Source organism: Equus quagga, chromosome 7 (assembly GCF_021613505.1).
Source record: "Equus quagga isolate Etosha38 chromosome 7, UCLA_HA_Equagga_1.0, whole genome shotgun sequence".
Classification (NCBI taxonomy): domain Eukaryota; kingdom Metazoa; phylum Chordata; class Mammalia; order Perissodactyla; family Equidae; genus Equus; species Equus quagga.
In genome coordinates this window covers 73759767-73779129 of record NC_060273.1, presented here as the reverse complement: position 1 = coordinate 73779129, position 19363 = coordinate 73759767, and the positions used below count along the sequence as shown (strand labels likewise).

The 19363-nt window shown below is 46.6% G+C and overlaps 1 protein-coding gene across 4 annotated transcripts in view; it reads left to right on the top strand.

Annotated features, from left to right (window-relative positions):
• SH3RF2 (SH3 domain containing ring finger 2) overlaps positions 1–19363 on the top strand; it is a 125366-nt gene that overhangs the window by 91807 nt on the left and 14196 nt on the right. For 2 of the 4 annotated variants that reach the window (XM_046668163.1, XM_046668162.1), the window contains exons 6-10: positions 1416–1507; positions 2798–2968; positions 9583–9833; positions 13090–13448; positions 15934–16242. In XM_046668163.1, the coding sequence (XP_046524119.1) occupies positions 1416–1507; positions 2798–2968; positions 9583–9833; positions 13090–13448; positions 15934–16209 (1149 nt within the window). In that variant the 3' untranslated portion in view covers positions 16210–16242. Of the gene's footprint in view, positions 1–1415; positions 1508–2797; positions 2969–9582; positions 9834–13089; positions 13449–15933; positions 16275–19363 lie in introns of those variants that run through there. The other 2 variants (XM_046668164.1, XM_046668161.1) reach the window with 2 other exon arrangements.

Sequence of the window (19363 nt, the reverse complement as noted above, 5' to 3'; positions counted from 1 at the left end):
TGTCATACACACATACACAACCACACATACATTTAGACAATCATCAACACAGACACACACACACAACTATATAGTCGTGCATACCTGCACACACCTCTAAAGTTCACGTCCATACACACAGAATCCCACATAGACAATTACAATCACAGCCTCATATAGACAATCACACACAGCATATGTGCAAATCAATCCATAGACCCTCACGTGTGAACGTAATCAGACATATAATAGACCAATGCCATCATATATGTACATAAAATTGTCATGGGTTCTAAACAAACATACACATTTGCACTCAGTAATGCATTCACACTTGCCCAAACGCACATACACAGACAATAGTTGTACCCACAAAAGCATAGTCCTAAAAGGGTACATATATATAGTTACCATCACTTATGGGTAGATAACTGAAGACAGATTCAATATATTTACTCTGGATGGCATGGAGATGGTTGAGGTTTCATTAGTCCTTGGTGCCCTGGGTAGTAAGACCTTTGTATTCATTTGTTTGTTCTTTAAGCTACGACTACATATTAAGCACATAAGAAATACAATGATGAAGAAGACATACTCCCTGCCCTCATGAAACTTACAGTCTAGTTGGGGGGAATGATCAGAAAATGAACAAGGAAACAATCACAGTCTGAAATACATGCCAAGAAGGAAATAAGGTGAAATGTTAGGTAATAAACAAGGTCCCAGGATGGTAGGCAGTTTCCAGGATCGTTTAGTATTGTTGCTCCCTCTTTCATCCTGGAAAAGGGAAAAGGATTCAGATTTACCTTCCATAAGTCACTGGATAAACATGTGTGTGCTTGTGTGTGTTAGTACTAGCATTAATAAGAGTGTGGGCTCAGGACCTAGACTACCTGGTTTTAAATTTTATTTCATAGTAGTTGGGTGACCTTTCTTTCCCTCAGTTTCTCATCCAAAAACGGAGATAATAGTACCTGTAATAAAGATTAAATTAGCTAAAACTTCTAAAGCACTTAAAACTGCCTGGCAAGTGTTAAGTTCTCGATCAGTATTAGCTGTTGTTTCATTTTCTAAGAGTAAGTTTTCATAGAGGGAGTTGAGTGACTGGGAGATGTCTGGGGACGGGCCGGGGGGAACAGATCAACGAGCATGGCAGTGCCCTGCTGACTGTAAATTGGATGGGTCTTCATCCTCTGCCGTAACTGAGCGGTCTTTTGGAATACAGCCCTGGCATGCCACCCTGAGAGGCCATAAACCAATCCATCCCCGCCCCACTCTGCCCACAGCCACAAACCACAGAGAAGATGCACGATGGGTGGCGCTGGCTGGGCATGGTTCTTGGTTTTAAGCTGCGTCAGGCCTTTCTGTAGCAGCTCCGCTGTGGGCCTGGCTTGTGGCATTCACTGTCTGCTTGGCTGTCTTTTCTGTCTGTGTAGGTCAGCACTTATCACCCTGCACCTGCCTCCCCAGGACATTCCACGGCCATCGTCAGTCTGCCCGGCTCCCAGCAACACCTCTCAGCTAACATGTGAGTAAAAAGCTCAGCCCTCCACCCCCGGTCCTGGCACAGAGGGGTCATCTTTGCCATCCCTCTGCCATGGAGCATCCCCACTCCCAAACCATCCCATCCAGAGAGACAACATCTCCCCTTCCTTTACAACCTCCAAAGGAAATAATGACAAAAAACACAAATTAGCAAACCATATCATCCTAGCTTATTTATTTTACAAAAGTAGAAAAAGACTGGAAGATTATATACCAAAACATTGCAGGGAGATTGAGTGTTGAGAAATTTCTATTGCCTTCCTTTAGATTCAAAATATTGGATCATAAATAGATGTTGCTTTAGTAATCAGCAAAGAATAAATATAGCATTTTGGAGGGGAAAAAAACTTGCGGATGAGAACACTCCCTTAGCCCCTTTGATAAAACACTGCAGTGTCTGAGTCCTTAGGGTCTAGAACAACTTCCTGATGTCTAGCCTGAAGGCCATGTACTGGTAACCCCTGAATCTGGCAAGCCAAAGTGGGTCAGTTTTTAATGCCTTTAGTCAGGCAGGAATTCTCACCTCCGCACTAGTCCCTAGTGTCTTCACCCCCTGACTCATCCCCGGATGCTAGCTGGCTGACTCCTGTATGGACCTCAGACTGGAAAGTCACTGCTCTAACCCAAGGTCATTTTTCCATGTTAAGCCCATTTCCCTCCATCCCCACCATGCAGCCAGTATTCCACTGTGTGCCAAAAAACTAAAATAACCCCGTCTCCCACTTCCCAGTGTCCATTTCCTTACCCACACTAAGCTATCTTCTCAGGCTATTCCTGGGGGTCAAACATGCCTCTACTCAGAGAGGCTTCTGTGCTGACCTCCCCTTTCCATGAACCTTGTGGCTGCGACCACTTTCTTGGGTGACACTCTTAGCAGTGTGAAAGAGCATCCTAGGTATTACTTCTGGGTTTGAGACCCGGCTCTGCCACTAATTCCTGGTAGCCAACTCCTTTCTCTCCTCTCGGCCAGTTTCCCATTGTCAAAGTGCCCATGTGGCCTAAACTGGTGATGTGCAGCTGTGCAGCATCCATGGAGGAGGGGGAGATGGAGAGGGCAAGGATCTGGGCTCCTCCACTGCTGCTTCAACCAGGTTCTACCACTTTTGTCTGCCTTACATATTGACGTTTCAGTTTTTTAAGGTCTCTCAACTTTTTTAATCAGCCACTCAGCTGATGGGCTCTGAGGTGCTGCCTCCCTTCGCCCTCTGCTGGCTCCATGCCCTCCACCAGCACGCTCACCCTCTTCCTTCACCAGTTCCCTGTGTCTCCCCAGGTTTGTAGCCCTGCACTCCTACTCAGCCCACGGACCTGATGAGCTGGATCTGCAGAAGGGAGAGGGCATCAGGGTCCTGGGGAAGTACCAGGACGGCTGGCTCAGGGGCGTCTCCTTGGTCACTGGACGTGTCGGCATCTTCCCCAACAACTATGTCATCCCCATTTTCAGGTGCGTCCTCTCCAATCTCTGGCATCAGGAGGTCAGGGGCCCTCTGTGGGCTGAACTGCTGAAGAACTCATGCTCTTTCAGAGTATGGGCCGAGAAACAGCTTTTGTCCTAACACTCTCCTAACACTTAAAAAAAAAAAATAGCAAAAAGGTTATATTTCTTACAGCTCTTCACATTTTACAAGCACTTTTGCACCTTTTAACTCCCTGGCTATGCCCAAGAATCCTGTAAGGTAGATATTATTTTCAGATGAGGAAACCGATATGCAGAGTTAAGCAACTTGCTCAAGAACTAGATTTCAGGTTTTCTACTGTACAAACCCCCAAAATCCCTCTTCACATCCTGCACCCCGATACGCCATCTAGTGGCGTAATGGGGAAATGTCATGATCAGATGTCCTCCCAGAGCGCATCGGGGAAACTTCCCAGGATGCTGGGCCATTAGACAGGGTTTCCATGAACTCAGACCACTCCCCAGGTCAAATGTTAGTTTCCCTGTAGGTCTTTATCCCTAACAGCTTTTCCCAAACTTTTTCATCCTGTGGCATACTTATCAATTTCACCTGCCCACTGTTTGTCTAGCCACCTCATACCATGACCACAAATGCACAGACCCTAAAACTATCCTTGGCTCCTCCTACTCCCCCCAACCCCCCGCATCAGCCCAGCCAAAGCCACAGGGCAGTGAGACCATCAGCACACATCAAATGCTGTCTTTATGACATGCCAGAGAGTCATAACTCCAAGGAAAGTGATAATCCCATTGTACACTATAAGGTTCAGACCTGGAGTCACATGTCCAGTTTGGCGGGCCTTCATGTAGGCAGGGCAGTGTGTCCGGAGGGGAGCGGCAAGGATGGTGAGACAGAAAACTACATCATGGGAGAAACTGATAAAGAAACTAGGGCTGTTACATGAATAAGGAGAACAGATTAGTGGTTTACCAGAGGGGAAGAGAGTAGGGGGTGGGCAAAAGGGGTAAAGGGGCACATATGTATGATGATGGACAAAAACTAGACTAGTGGTGGTAAGCAAGATGCACTCTATACAGAAACTGATACATAATCATGTACACCTGAAATTACGCAATGTTATAAACCAATATGACCTCAATAAAATAATTTTTAAACAAAGAAACTAGGGTTGTTGAAGCTGTAGAACAGGGTCAGAGGGACCGTAACAGACTGTGTAGGCCAGGAAGTAGACTTGTCCGATGAGGGGCAGTGAACCAGAGGACGCACCTTAGAAGGTTCTGCTTCAATGAAAGGCTGCACTTTCTAACCCACAGATTTTTTCTATCAGGCTGGCTGGTGAGGTGGTGGACCCCTTTCTTGAAGGAACACAGGCAAAGTCTGGGTTCCCATAGCCCAGGTGTGCAGAAAAAGATTTCTTCCTATGGCAGAAAGTTAGAGTAGAAGATCATAGCTATTCCCTTCAATGGAAGGTTCTTGGCACTTGTTAGAAAGTTGCAAAGTCTCCTAAGGCAATCTAAGAGCGTCTGTAACTGATGTTTAATTCATTTGTTTGACAAATATCTATTGAGCACTAACTATGTGTCAGATGCCTTTCTAGATACCGGAAAAACACCAGTGAACAAAATCACAAAACCCTGCCCACAGGAACTTACATTCTAGTGGGACAGAAAGACAGTACCCAAGATATATAAGTAATATACATGATGTGTTAATGATAAGGGCTAAGAAAAAAAATAAATCAGGAAAGGGGGATAGAATTTGTGTGGAAGTGATTAAAATCTTAATAAATTGGTCAGGGATGGGCTTACTGAGCAGTAAGAAGGAGGAATGAAGGAAGTGAAGAGGCTGAGCCATGTGGATTTCTGAGGGAAATGTATTCCAGGCCAAAGGAATAGCAAGTACAAAGAGCCTGAGGTAGGAGTAGGTCTGACATGAAAGCCAATAGGACTGGATTAGAGCAAGTGAGGGGGAGGCGAGTAGGAGATGAGGTCAGAATGGTAACAGGGGCCAGATCTTATAGAAGTTTCTAGGTCATAATGAGGAATTTGGCTTTAACCCTGTTGCAGGGTTTTGAGCAGAAGGATGACATGATCTAACTTATGTTTTAACCAGAATCCCTCTAGTTGCTGAGTTGAGAATAAACTGTAGAGAGGAAAATGTGGAAGTAGAGAAACTAGTTAAAAGGATATGGTAATAATCCAGGGGGGAGACGATGGTGAATTGAATCAGGTGTTAGCCATGGGGGCAGGGAGAAGTGGTTACACTCTGGATATACTCTGAACGTAGAAAGCATAGAATTTTCTGACAGATCAAATATGGGATGTGAAAGAACAGAGGATTCAAGACAAGTCCAAGTTTTTTGCCCTGAGCAACTGGAACATGGAGTCGCTTTTTACTGAGATGGAGATGAAAACCAAAGAGGAACAGGTTTTGAGGTGTGAGGAAAGCAAAAGCTTAGTTTGCAGCAGATTAAGTCTCAGATGCCTATTAGGAATCCTAGTAAAGATGTTGGTAAATGGTTGAGTATGAGAGTTTAGCATTTAAGAAAGAGGTCCAGGCTTGAGATGGTACTTACAGCCCTAAGACTGATGAGATCATCAGGGTAGGATCAATTGTATTGGAGAGAATGACTGAGCCAGCAGCTAAAATCTTCAAGGAATGAGGGGAGAGATCTAGAAGGGAAATGATCACTGCACCAAGTGGGGTGGTGGGTGGTAGAGTATGATAATGTGAGTCAAAGCTGGCAAGTATTGAGGGGGGTCTGGGAGAATGGTGTAGAGTGACAATGAAGAGCCAGGAGACCTAGCCTGACTTATCAACAGTTTCTTCATGGGATCTAACATGAATTCTCCAGGGCCCATGCCTATACTAGGGCATTCGTTTACACATCAGGCCTTAGCCCAAAGTCCTGGTTATGCCATGAAAGAACCATTAGAATAAGAGTGACCATATAATTTATCATCCAAACTAGGATGTTTTTGAAATAAAAGAGGGGCATTCTTAATACACCAGGAGCACATGTGTAAGTTGAGACTCTCCTAGGAAAGTCAGGACATATAGTCATCCTAACTAGAATGCATGTAGCATTCCATTCTAATGTATTTCAAGGCTCCAGCTTCCCTTTCTCTCCTTCTTGGCTTTTCTCCCAGGTAGATCTGTTGTGTTCTTGGGCAAGTCATGAGCATCTAGACTCACCCACACCAAGATGGCTGCATGTCAGACAATGGATAGAGTTTCAGCACCATAGATTGCCACTGAGTCCATCCCCCATCCCCAGCTCACAGAAATCAGAACATATGTGTATATTGAGGTGCTGCTTGTGCTGCTAGGTGTTTTTGCTTCTAGGGAACCAGCAGTTCCAAGAAGAACAAGTCCCTGTCAGAGTATATTCTCCTGAGGGCTATTAGGTGACAGTGGATCAATGCTTTCCCTTGATGGCCTCCCTGGTGCAGAGAAGTTTCTGTCTTCACTAATCTTGATGTGGATGACATATGCCCAATTTATCTCTCTGGGGGCAGCTCACCCTTGTTCTTAACCACCATTTCCACAGTGGGGTGTTTAGCTCCTCCCACTTCTCAGGGCTGAATGATGCCGTCTTTTGTCTGCTGAGTTTCTACTACTTTTAGTGAGTTAAGCATTAGAACTGGGTGGGCTGGCCCACATCAGCAAGGCCCCTTTCTGCTCTTTGGTCAGTGTGTGGGTGAGGTCTGCCTCCCACCATCTTTGTTTTCTGGCTGCGCTGATGGCTGTGCTCTGCCACCAGCCCGCTTGGTGTTCAGTGCAGCCTTTCATAAAACAGCCAGGGCTCAAATGTGTGTCATGCCCGCAGAGCATTTGAACCTCTTCTCTTATTAGCATCATCCCCAGTCAAAGTTTTGGGACTAAATCTCTGCCACCGTGACCTATGTCCCCTGATTCCGGAGGCATCCATTGGCTCAGGTTGTACAGAACGTTTGTCACCTTTTTCTCCACAGCCCTTCTTACTGGCACCAACATCCCTTTGGGTTTCCTCCTTCATGCGTAGTCTTGGTGGGAGGCAGAAGCTTCCTCCCTTTTCAGAGGCTGAAGAAACCAGCTCCTCTTAATAGCTAAGGGACAGGCTTGGCCAGTCTGATGCTCCCTCTTGGGACCTGGAAACTTGAACAAGGGAGGAAAGAATGCGGGCAAAGTTGAAAACCACTCATGGCAAGAACACACGTAGCAGCCTCTGATCTGACTCTTCCCGCCTCAGGTTCCTGCTGCCGAGCTCTGCAGCCTCCCTTGGTCCTGTCTCCAAGCCCTTTCCTCCCCTCCTGTCCCCCCAATAAATTCCCTTCTGCCAGGATATTTCTCTTTCTTGCAACCTTCACCAGACAGACATATATGCCCTCCTGGTGCCTTATGGATGGAGAAAAGTGACTCATGGGCCACCACTCACTTTCCTTTAACTTTCTACACAGAAAGATGGGAAGATTGGCAAGGTCCAAGCTTTCGCCTCACCAGGCAGCTACTGCCGGTGGGGAGCACAGTAGAGCTGCTGATGGTAATGCCCCAGTCAGATATTGGGCAAGCTCTTAAAGGCTCATACCACAGATAGAAAAGGGGACACAGGGACCTGCACACTCACAGCAGCACAGTGGAGCACATCAGAGGCAACATGCACTCCTCCCACTTAAACCGAGAGCATCTTTCAGTCCCTCCATCTAGAAAACAAGGGTCATAATGTCTGCAGGTCTGGGGTGTCATGGGGATTAATGAATATATCTAAGTAAAGTGCTTTGATGTTAGGAGAAAGTGCCAGGTAAGTGCTAAGCTTTTTGCCAAAAGACATAGAGGAACTCAGTGTTGGATGGGGGACTTGGGATTTAGGAGTTTCTGGAATCCAGCCTAGGGCTGGGCTCGGAAAAATGAGGTCACACCTTGATCTGTAAACAGTTGTTCAAAGAAGGGGCTAGTGGAATAAGGCTGGCTTGGGCCTAGTTAACTATCTTCTGTCCTTGCTGCTTCTCCTGCTTCTGGAAACAATTTGGAACCTGTCTTTCTTGTTGTCAGTCCATTTTGCAGCATCCAACACCTAGAGGCATCTGTTCAAAAGACAGGCAGATGCAGACTCTGCATGGAAGTCAGTGCTGGGGATTTCTCTCCACTGCCCAGCCCTCATCTCCAGAATACAGGCTGAGCTCTTACTGGCGGACAGCCACTCCCCTCCACTGACTGCATGACCAGGGGCGAGAGGCGGGTTGACAGCTATGGATAGAAGCCCCCTTGCTGCAAGCATCAGTTCCTAGTGCATTTGGCTGCATATGCTTCTTGGGCGGAGTGAGCCACATTAAATGATGCCTTACCCATCTTTGTACAACACTGGCTGGCTCGTTGTTAAACCACATATCACTTTTTTAAGCAAAAGGAGGAGAGAAAAGAAGAAATAAGGGGAAAGTACCTAAATAGAAACCTGGAGGCATTGACAAGAAGGAAACCACGAGGGAGGGCATCTCTGTGCCCGGGCCTTGGTTGAGCTGTTTATTCCCAGGGAATTAGCAGAGGTTACTTAATCAACAGAGCAACAAGGTGATTGAGGGTCTGCTCAATACAGGCTGCAATGTTGGGGTCAGATTGGGGTAAGAAGGGCATGTAAAATGACTGCCATCCTCATGGGATTCAGGCAGTTGTAGGCTATAAACGATGGACGAGGGATTGCTGTTTTACAAAACTTTAATACTGTTCTTAAACACCAGAGCCCAGGGCTGAAGAATTAGAGTCTTATGGAGGTGTGTGTAGGGTCTACCAGCTGTTTTAGTTCATTTATTTCAAGCAAGATGCAGGGTGTTCCCTGCTACCAAATGATGAATGCTCTAACTAGCCAGAAGGTAGTGTACCTCAGTGGTAAGAGCACAGGTGGTGTAGCTCAGTGGTAGAGCAGGTAGAACCTGGACCCTGGTTCAAATCTCAGGTCTAGTAGTTGTTTGGACGAGTAACTGTAAATCTCTTTTTTTATAATCTATAAAATAGTAGCACTAATAGTACTTACCTCAGAAGGCTGTTGTGAAGAATCCATAAGATAATGTAGGCTAAGCCCTTGGCCAAGGCCCGGCATACAATAAGTGCTCAATATGTGTTAGCCAAAATGACTAGCATCAGTGCCAAAAGCATCCTGGTAGCCATTCAACAAACAATCATTAATAAACAATACAGGCAGAACACAGAGGATATAAAATAAGTTGTAAAATCTCTGCTTTCAAAGAGCTTAGAGTCTAGAGGGAAAGTCGCTAAGCAAACAGGAAATCGCCACTGCAAAGCGAGATGGCAAGATCTTGTGCTCTGAACTCAAGGGCTGAAGAGAGGTCGGGTGAGAAGTGATCAGAGCAGGAGTGAAAGATGACAAAATTTAAGGCTTCTAGCTCCCCCAGGGCCTCAGTGTGGGACCCCCACCCCCACCCCCACCCCTACCCTCAGCGCACTCACCAGTTATTGTGGTGTGGGAGGAGGTGAGGCCTCCTCAGGCAATCCTGTGTGGTTGGTGGAGAGTGTATATATGGGCAGGAACAGGGTGAGGAGCAGCCACATTTGGTGTTGTATGGTTGGGAGCTGATAGTTTTTTAAAATAAGACTCTTGACCGAACATTCTCTATTTCTTCTCTTTTAAAAAATTTCCCACAACCAGAAAGACATCTAGCTTTCCAGATTCCCGGAACCCTGGTCTCTACACCACATGGACGTTATCCACCTCCTCTGTGTCATCCCAAGGTAGCATTTCAGAAGGTGACCCTCGGCAAGGCCGCCCCTTCAAGTCTGTCTTCGTGCCCACCGCCATAGTCAACCCTGTACGGAGCACGGCCGGCCTGGGGGCTTCAGGACAGGGCTCTCTTCGGAAAGGGCGGGGCAGCATGAGAAAGAGTAAGTGGTGGCAGAGAGGTACGTGCCTAGAGCTAAGTGATGGGGGGGATCCGACTCTGGGGTAGACAGAGTACTTTTTACAAACATAAGGATCTTGGCTTGAAAACAAGCCTCTGTGAAGGGTGCTTTGAAATTCCCAAATACCGAGTTGTTTTATTGGAAGAAGCCAGGGCGACTTCAGGTCACTGCCCTTGGTCACTTTGTACACGCACATTGAGTGGCTGGGAAGATAGCAGCTCTGAGTGCCAAGATGTAACTAGAACACAGCCAAGGTGGGTGTTGGCTCTTAGTAAGACAGAACAACCAAAGCACTTGCTGGATCAGTGCTTCTCAAACCATGCTCCAGGAAACCCCTCAGGGGGTGCCAAAAGGGAAACAAGGGAAGGATGGAGGGAGAAGGAAAAGAGGGTTAAGGAGTCAACGCTAAGAGCCTCTGACTCCCACTTTGTTATTTAACTAACATATGCACAAGGTAAAAAGCAAATTATACTGTACAAAAATGCAAAAGTAAATCTTCATATCCCTAACCTCAGTGCCAAGTTTTCTTGCATGTACATATGTCCCTTGTGTTCAGACTCCCTGCACTGTTCTGCACCTTGCTTTTATTTTTACCTATGTAATACCCACATTGTACACAGGCAACGCATACAGATCCTTCTGCTTAAAGGCTGTGCTTTTATCTCCTAGTATATTGAACTTCTACATAAGACTTCATTTTCAGAGGTTCTAAAAAGTGTTTGAAATGTGTTGTTCTACAAAACATCAAGGTGCTATATCCATACCCCTCTCTGAAAGATGACAACAAGCCGAGTAAAATTTGATTTATGCCATGTCTCCTGCTTTTAGGTGGGCTCTGCGATCTCTCCTGCTATTCTAAAAAATGATTAAATATAAAAATGCAATATGACTAGTCAGAGCAAAAGAGTGACATGTGGGACAATATGCCACACAGAAAAATGTCCCAAGAAAATGAAAGCAAATATCTTAGCTCCACCCTCTCCCAGTGCCTTCATCTGATCACCTGCTTGACCACCAGTCCCGCTACTGTTGCCGCTCAATTCTACCCCACCATGCCTCCCTCCTTCCCCTCCTGTACCTTCCTCCACCTTCCCCACCCCCACACACGCATCAAATAAGCAATCCCATCATCACAGCTTTGGGCCAGTTACTGACCTCTTCAATCTTCAGTAGTCTCATTTGTAAAATGGAAATAAAAATAGTACCTACCTCATCAGTGTTACTGTATGGATTTAATAAAATAATCCCTATAAGACTGATGGCACAGTGCCTGGCACATAATAAGCTCTTAAGAAATATTAGCTGTTTTCATAGTATTATCATTTTGCAAGTCTTATCATTGCTACCACAACTAAGCAGATCATCTTCGATCCATCCAGAGCATTAACTCACTTAGACCAACCACCTACAAATGCCAAGAAGGGCATCCCATTGCCAAGGGCTCACACTTCCTTTCACACCCTCCCTTCCCGCCTTTGCCTACATCTAGATTGTCTTCGAGCTTTCACTGCTTGCATTGTATGCACACGTAATAAGAAAGCATTAACTCTCCTGGAAGTCAGGAAACGACAAGATAAATAGATAATGCATAAAATCACTTTTTCACATGTTTCCGGCAGCCTAAGGCCATGTCTGCCCAGGGCTGCTTTGACTTTCCAGATCCCGGAGGCTTTCTCTCTCCCTTTTCCCAAGGTGAGGCTGGTCAAGCTATCAGTCTCCCCAGAGCGAAGAGAAATGACAGCAGAATTGACTGCATGCACCTCACAGGGCTGTCAGTGGAAAATAGATGTGTACCTTGAAAGGTCAGACTTGTGTGAATGGTGACTGGCCTGCTTGCAGCAGCTGAGAACGCCGACTGTGTTTAGTGAGCATTCTGCTTTTTCTGTTCGTATCTGGCTTGATGAAGAGTCCCGAGGGAGAACATGGCCTTGGCTCAGGCCCTCTGTGCTGGGCACAAATGACTGATTCACACATTTGTCCGTAGAGGGTCAGGAAGAACAAACATTTCTAACTGGACGTCACCTATGGCTCTCTAAGTGCTGGAGACCCTTATGGAGAAATGGCCCACAATGCTTCTCAGCGGTGTCTCCCCCAGCTCCCCTCAGAGGGCAATGGACTCCTAATTAATCCCCAGGTCACCTACAGGACATATGCCCAAGGGATAGGGATCGCCTGTCTCCAGAGGATTTGAGGGGAAGGAATGGTTCCTCTATCTGGGGGAGGATCATGTCAATTAACAACAACAAAAAAAGACTGAGCTCAGGGAAGGGGCAAAACCAAACTCCTGGGCTTGCATTTTTAGGGCTTGCTATCCTTTACCCCAAAATAATGATAGCTAACAAACATGGGGCGTTTACCATGTTCCAGGCACTAGCCCAACACTCCGCACACGTCATCACGCGTAATGTTGCCACCAGCCCAATAGGGGCTGTTATTCGCTCTGGTTTACAAATGAGAGGACTGAGGCGCAAGGGGTGACATGACTGACCTGTCCCAGGCTCCCCGCGAGTGAGTCTGACTCCAGAGCCCATGTCGTGGGACTCCGCAAAGCTCATCCTCACACAGCCCTAACTCTGGAATAACCTTTCCAAATTTGCTTCTGTCTGCGGTCACATTTGTCTAACACACACACTCCCTCTTAATCGCATTCTCCCTTCCTCCTGTAGCCCCTGACTAAAAACGACCTCACTACCACATGCCTGAAGCTTCTATGAGAACTTTCTTCAGGCAGCTGATCAGAGTCCTCTCCCCCCTCCTCTCTCTTTCCCTTTCTCCCTCCTCTTCATCCCTCTCAGTTGGCTCTCTCTTCTGTTTCTCAGTTTCTGCTCTCTGTCTCTTTCTGTCTCTGCCTTTTGTTTCCTCTTTGGTCCACCTGCCTCTATATTTGCTTCTCACTGTGCAGCTATCTTTTTAGGTCTGTCTTCTTCACTTTCCATCTTAAAAGTCTGGAGAGAGACAGTAGGAGTGTGTGTATGTGTGTGTGTGAGAGAGAGAAGGCAAATGGAAGTAATACACCTTCTGACACAGCCCCCCCACCTCAACATTCAGCTAGCCAGTTATTTGCTGCCAACATCAGCAAACAGCACTAAAAAAAGAATAAGGTCACCTTTGAAAGACCCTGAGAGAATGTGAGCACAGTCAAATTGGGAAAGCACATAACTATTCTGGGATATCAGGACACACTGCTCGCCCAGCCCCAACCCAACCTGCTGTCAGCCACCCCCATCGCTGATATCTCTGTCATATAATTCCCCAGATGGATCCCTGCAGAGACCTGTCCAGCCAGGGAACCCCACCCTTGTGGTGGGCTCCCTCAGGCGCAGCCCGACCATGGTCGTACGGCCTCAGCAGTTCCAATTCTACCAGCCACAGGGAGTCCCCTCCTCACCCTCGGCAGTGGTGGCAGAAATGGGACCCAAGCCCACTCCCACTGGGGAGCCTGCCCTCACGTGCGTCAGCAGGGGCAGCGACACCAGGATCCACTCGGCAGCCAGTTCCCTCATCATGGAAGGCAAGGAAATGCCCATCAAGAGTGAGCCTCTACCCAAACCACCTGCATCTGCCCCACCGTCGATCCTGGTGAAGCCAGAAAACTCAAGAAATGGCACCGAAAAGGTAGGAGTAAGGCAACGTTAAGGGCCCTGACTCTGCACGGTATCCCAGCTCCTGAAATTTCAGTTTTAGTGGACAGCGAATCAAAATTTCAGCCTCAAAAGAATCCTCACACCACTTACACCCCCCAGAAGTGTTTCTGAAGCTCCCCTATGCTTCCGGAGTATTTTATACATACTCTTTCGAGGCCCAGAGGTGGCTTGGAAAAAACATGACTTTGGCATCAGAGAAAACATTGATTTGAATCCAAGCTCTTCTGCTTGCTGGCTGGTGACTTTAGGCAAAATATTTCACCTTTCTGACTCTTTTTTGCCTACTGTGTAAAATGGAGGTAAGAATAGTAACAGTCTCATAGGATTAGAGTAGAGATTAAATGAGATAAAATGTGTAAAGTGCTTACATAGGGCTTAATACATAATTATTCAGGGTATAGAAGAGGCAACTGAGACGCAGGAGAATTTAAGTGACCTCTCAAGGTCACACTGAGTTATATTGACTCCAACAACTAACTTTTACTGTGACCTTTGTGGCAGAGGTCAGATCCATTAACTTCTAGTCCAGGGCTTTTCCCACTAAAATACAAGCAGTTTTTATAAAAGTATTATGTTCTCAGTAATAGCCTCTAGGCAAGAGGGATGCGGAGATGGAGGAGGTGACAGTATGAAAATTAGGTGATTGTTATTTTTTAGTTTATTGAACATCACCACCACCGCCACCACTACCACCACCAGCACCACCACCACCATCACCACCACCACCGCCATTACCACCATCACCACTATCACCATCACACCATCACCACCGCCACCACCACTATTACCACCGCCACCACCACTGCCACTGCCACCATCATCACCACCACCACCTCTGCTGCCACCACCACCACCAGTGCCACCATCACCACCACCACCACCGTCACCACCACCGCTGCCACCACCACCACCACCACCATCACCACCACCACCACCACCACTCATCATCTATTCCCCTCCAAATGGAAAGATGGTGTGGTTTCTTCCTCTTTGTTAAGCATTTACTGGATGCTATGACTTGGCAGGCACTGTGCTGAATAGTTCACATATCCCATCTCACTTAATCCTGACAACAACTCTCTGAAGTAGGTATTATTATTATTGTCATCTTCATTTTAAAATGAGGAAATGGAGACCTAGAGAGTTAAAGGATATTACCCAAAGGCACACAGCTGACGCGTGAGTTTCTAGAGTAGAATCCATATCTGATACAAAAACTCATGCTCTAAATACTAAGCTATACATTTGTAGGGAAAGGCATTTGGAAGAAGTTAATTTTGACTGATACAAATGTTGGGAGTTCTTTTTCTGATTTACAGTATTCAAATCATTCAAAGTTTTCCAGGCCCCAGTTGCCCATTACCGCAAGCCATTAGATACAGCCTCCAACTATACACATTTAGTAAGTTCCTAGACCTCCGCCACATATGGTGAGGATGAAAAGTATGAAGAAACTTGGATTCTCAGTGGGGGACAGTAGGATCAAATTTTATGGAAAAAAAGGAATTTCTAAGCAGTACTGCAAAACACTTTATTAAGCCCTAAAATAGGGGTTGGCCCAAACAAATGTCTATTGGTACCAGGCAGATATATAAGAGGCTAGGAGAGGTGAAAGGAAGAGAGAGAGGAGGGGCTTATGCAAACAGGAAACCGTGCCTCCCATCTAAAGGGAGACCTGCTAATCAGCTCCAGACAGTTCTTGCCAGAATGGGGCACAGGCCCCAGTGTGCCAGATCTTTGGTTTTTCTGAGACATATGAAATTCTGATTTTTTTTTTTTTTTTTTTGCAATCTCCCAACTTTTACATGTTGGCCACTAAATCAAACTTTCAGACATTCTGCAGACTAAATTCAGCCAGCAGGTGTCCAGTTTGCAAACTGCTCTGAGGACTTATAAGGCCATTATGGAACTCTCTAGATGGTGTCAGCAGGGGAGGCCTCAAGGAAGAGGTAAACCTTGAAATAGGCCTTAATGGTAAGCAGAGAGGAGAGAAGCAAGGTGAACGTCTCGTACTTTCTGGAAGGGATCATACCCTCTTGCCTCAGGCCCTTTCCTCAGGTAGGTGTTTGCCTACTCTCCTTCTCCTGGATAATTCCTATTTGTACTTCGGTTCTCAATTTAAATAGCTCTGCCTCCAGGAAGCCTTCCTTGACTAGCGCCCTTCCAGCTTCAGTTAGATGCTCCTCTGTGTTCCCTTAGCCTCTTAGACCTCCCGCATCATAGCGCTGTTATAATTGTCTGTCAGGGCGTTTTTGTTCCCTCTTGGATTCACAGCACCTGACAGAGTGCGTCTTGCGTAGTAGACTCTCATAGTAGACATACGTATTTGCTGAATGAACACAGAAATGAGGTATTTCAAATAGGATAGGTATAGAGAAAGAACATGAACCAAGTCCCAGGTAAAAATGGCACGTCTCCCACCTCACAGGGTCCCTTTGCTCTCTCTTCTCTTGCAGCAAGTCAAAACCGTGAGATTTCAGAATCACAGCCCTCCTCCCACCAAACACTATACCTCCCACTCCGCCTCCGGAAAGCCTGAGCAGCCAGCCACCCCTAAGGGGCCCCAGCCTGAAGCAGCCCCCTTGGGCCCAGAGATGACCATCCTATTCGCCCACCGAAGCGGCTGCCATTCTGGACAGCAGACAGACCTCCGGAGGAAGTCAGCTTTTGGCAAGACCATGACCCCGGTGTCCACTGCCTCAGCCACGCAGACCGTGTTTCCCAGCAAATGAATCTACGGGTGGCTTTTCCTAGACCCCAGAGAGGTGAATTGCCTTTAAATACAGTCTGCCTCCAATGAGGGCGTCCTGCCATTCTTTGGGGACTCAAGTATGGGTCCTTGTTCTGTCCATTTTACCTCCAGGAAAGGAAAGGTGGGAACAGGGATTCCTGCCCTGGGTGGGAAGATAAATTGGGTGCCCTTCCAAGCTTAGTGATATGATGCAGCAAGGCCACTACTCAGACCAAGGAGTGGGAGACCATCCTGCCACCCTGTTGCCCAGGGTGGAGCGTGCGGACTCTCATCCCCCATGTTCTGCTTAGAATTTCTGTGGTGTCCTACAAGGGGCTTCGGCCAGGAATGTCACAATGGTCAGAATGTTGGCATTGCCTCTTCGACCTCATCACGATGTTTTCAACAAGCATTAGAATAGCTCTGCCATCTTCTGGGCCTATACACTGGCCACTAGTAGCCGCCTTATCTTTTTCCCTCTGTAGAGTCATAATCCTGACTGCAAAGGGAGAATTTCTGGGAAGGATATGAGATGTATACTTGGAACATTCCAAGAACGCTCTAAAACCAAAGGGAGTCAGCTTCCTGAGTTTGCCCCTACAGGAAGGTCAGAGAGTAAGCTGACTACCCAGTATCAAAAGATTATCAAAGTCTAATCTGTTCTTGCACATATAATCCTACACGATAGATAAGGAGAAAGCACGTAGCTGTGGACAGTACTATGGACGATTAATTCATCCTGACTCCGTAGTCTAACTTCCCTAGGGAAAAACAACATGCTTAAAAACAAGGATGTAAGGGGTTTGAGTTTAGGTATATATTCTATTTGCATTGCAACATTCTTTACTTTCTCTCATTTCTTCTCATTTGGCGCAGACTAGCTGTTTCATGGGATTGCAGGATAAGGGAACCGTGTTGGTGAGAAGATGGCAGTCCAAGCTTGGTGTGGGGCGCTTCCTAGAGGAAAGCTGCTCTAAAAGGGACTGGGCAAAGACGATGGGAGAGGAAAGGGGGAAAGGAGAAGGAGAAGAGGGAGGGTAAAGGAAATATGGAGGAGAAAGCGTAGGGTGATGAGAGTAAGAGAAAGAGCATTGGGAAAAAGTGTCAGAGAAGAAGAGGAGAGGGGGAGAGTGGCCTTGACATTCCAGACGAGTGGGGAAAGAAGCATGGAATCTGCAAAACCAGGTGACCCCATTAAGATGGGGCTGAGGTGAGCGGGACCAGCCAGGCAGAGCCTTGTAAACAGAGGTGAGAGAGCATCCAGAGAGGCGAGGGGGTGCTGGGAGATGACCCATTAATTCTCATTAAACCTAACTGTTGTGCTCTAACATTTATTGCATGCCCATATAAGCGGGCACTTTAATGCATAAATGCTGTTTGCTACTAAGTCCGAGTCCCATTTAAAAAAAAAAGGCAGGTCTAATTGGACCTTTCCCCTGGACAGTTCTTGAAGATCCTGGGATTAAACACATGTATGTTTTACAGACCCACTTATATACTTGGCAAACTGAATTGTCCATGGACTTTTCCAGACCTTAACAAAACAAAAACAAAACCATAATCCTGCCAAGGAATACTGTACACGTGCCAGGACTTTGGGGGCACATTCTAGTGTTTCTATGAGATATTGACCCATGTCTAATCCACAAAATCACCATGCCCAGCTGCATGCCTCATTGAGCTAACTATCACAATTCCAATGGAGAAATGGGAAAAGTCACAAGGAGCGAGAGTCAGTGTATGACTTGTCAAAATATGAGTACCTATGCCTCGTCTTTACCTAAAAACACCCTCAATGCGCTTAGCAATAAGGTTAGCAATCTGCTCTAGACCCAGAGTGGCAGATATATATGTCCAGCCATCCAGATATTTAGTCCGTGCCTCAGTAACAATGGCTCCAGTTAAATTTTAACTGTTGTGGCTGACAAGTAGGTTGTTTGGGTGTAATGGATACCCAATACATGCCTATTCTTCCCATGGTCCACTATCTCTGGAGGGTAACTCTCTGAGAACTGTAAACAACTCCAAAGGCTCGCCATCCCCATTCCATCCAGCCTCTTCACCCATACCCAGCATCAAACTCACTCCCTCCCAGACCAAAGTCCATCTCTGTGGAGTCTTTTGAGGATTTGAAAAGGGCAGAAGGTGTTACTTCCAAGTAAAAGTTGAACTCAGTGGCACCTCCAATCATTTATTCCACCAACATGTTCCAGACATTTCCTATGTGCTGGGTACTGCAGTGAGGACGATAAATACATCCTCTCCTATAATTTCCACCACAACCTTATAAGGTAGGTATAATTGTTCCCATTGTAGAGCCAAGGAAACTGAGGCTTGAAGGGTAACCATAGAGAGTGGCAGAGCGAGGATTCAGACTCAAGCTGTCTAACTTCAAAGCCCTGCTTGGGACCATGCCGTTTGAACCAAGAGACCATCCTTGACTTCAGGATGCTGACTTCAGACTGTGGTGAGGCAGGACGGTGCGCTGATTACAAGTGCAGGCTCTGCTGCACACAGGCGGGGTTCAAATCTCCATTTACCACTTGCCATTCATGTGATGTTGCACAAGTTACTTAACCTCTCTGAGCTTTGCTTTCTGAAATAGGAATGATAATAGTGCTAACCTCACTAGCTATTGTGAGGATTAACTGAGATAATATTATAAAGTGACATTGTGCTGGCACATAGCAAACGTCTGACAAATGTTGGACCTGAACATTTTTGAGGAAGCAGGCCATTGAAATTCCAGGGGAGAAAGTCTAAAACAAACGCATGCCCGAAGCTGTGGTGCTACGAGGACACCAAGGTAGCCTCGTCGTGGGGGTCAGAGCACAGTCTAAGCTGAGTCCTGAAGGATGAGTAAGAGTCAGATGGGCAGAGGGGTGGGAGAAAGGATGTCCCAAGCAGGGGAAGAGGCATTTGGCAATTGGGTTTAAATGTAGCAATTAAGTCAAGTTCTCTCGTACTTAGAGGAATCCACTCCTTTGTGAAACATTCCAAGGATCCCAGGTAGAACCTTAGCACCTCACATCTGAAGCCAAATATTGCATCCTGTGAGAGCTCCATCCCCCCACTAAGACTCAGAGTCCCTAGCAAGGATGCCCCGTGATCAGACCCCGGCACCTCAGTGCTAGGAAAGCTGCTGAGGGCAGGCT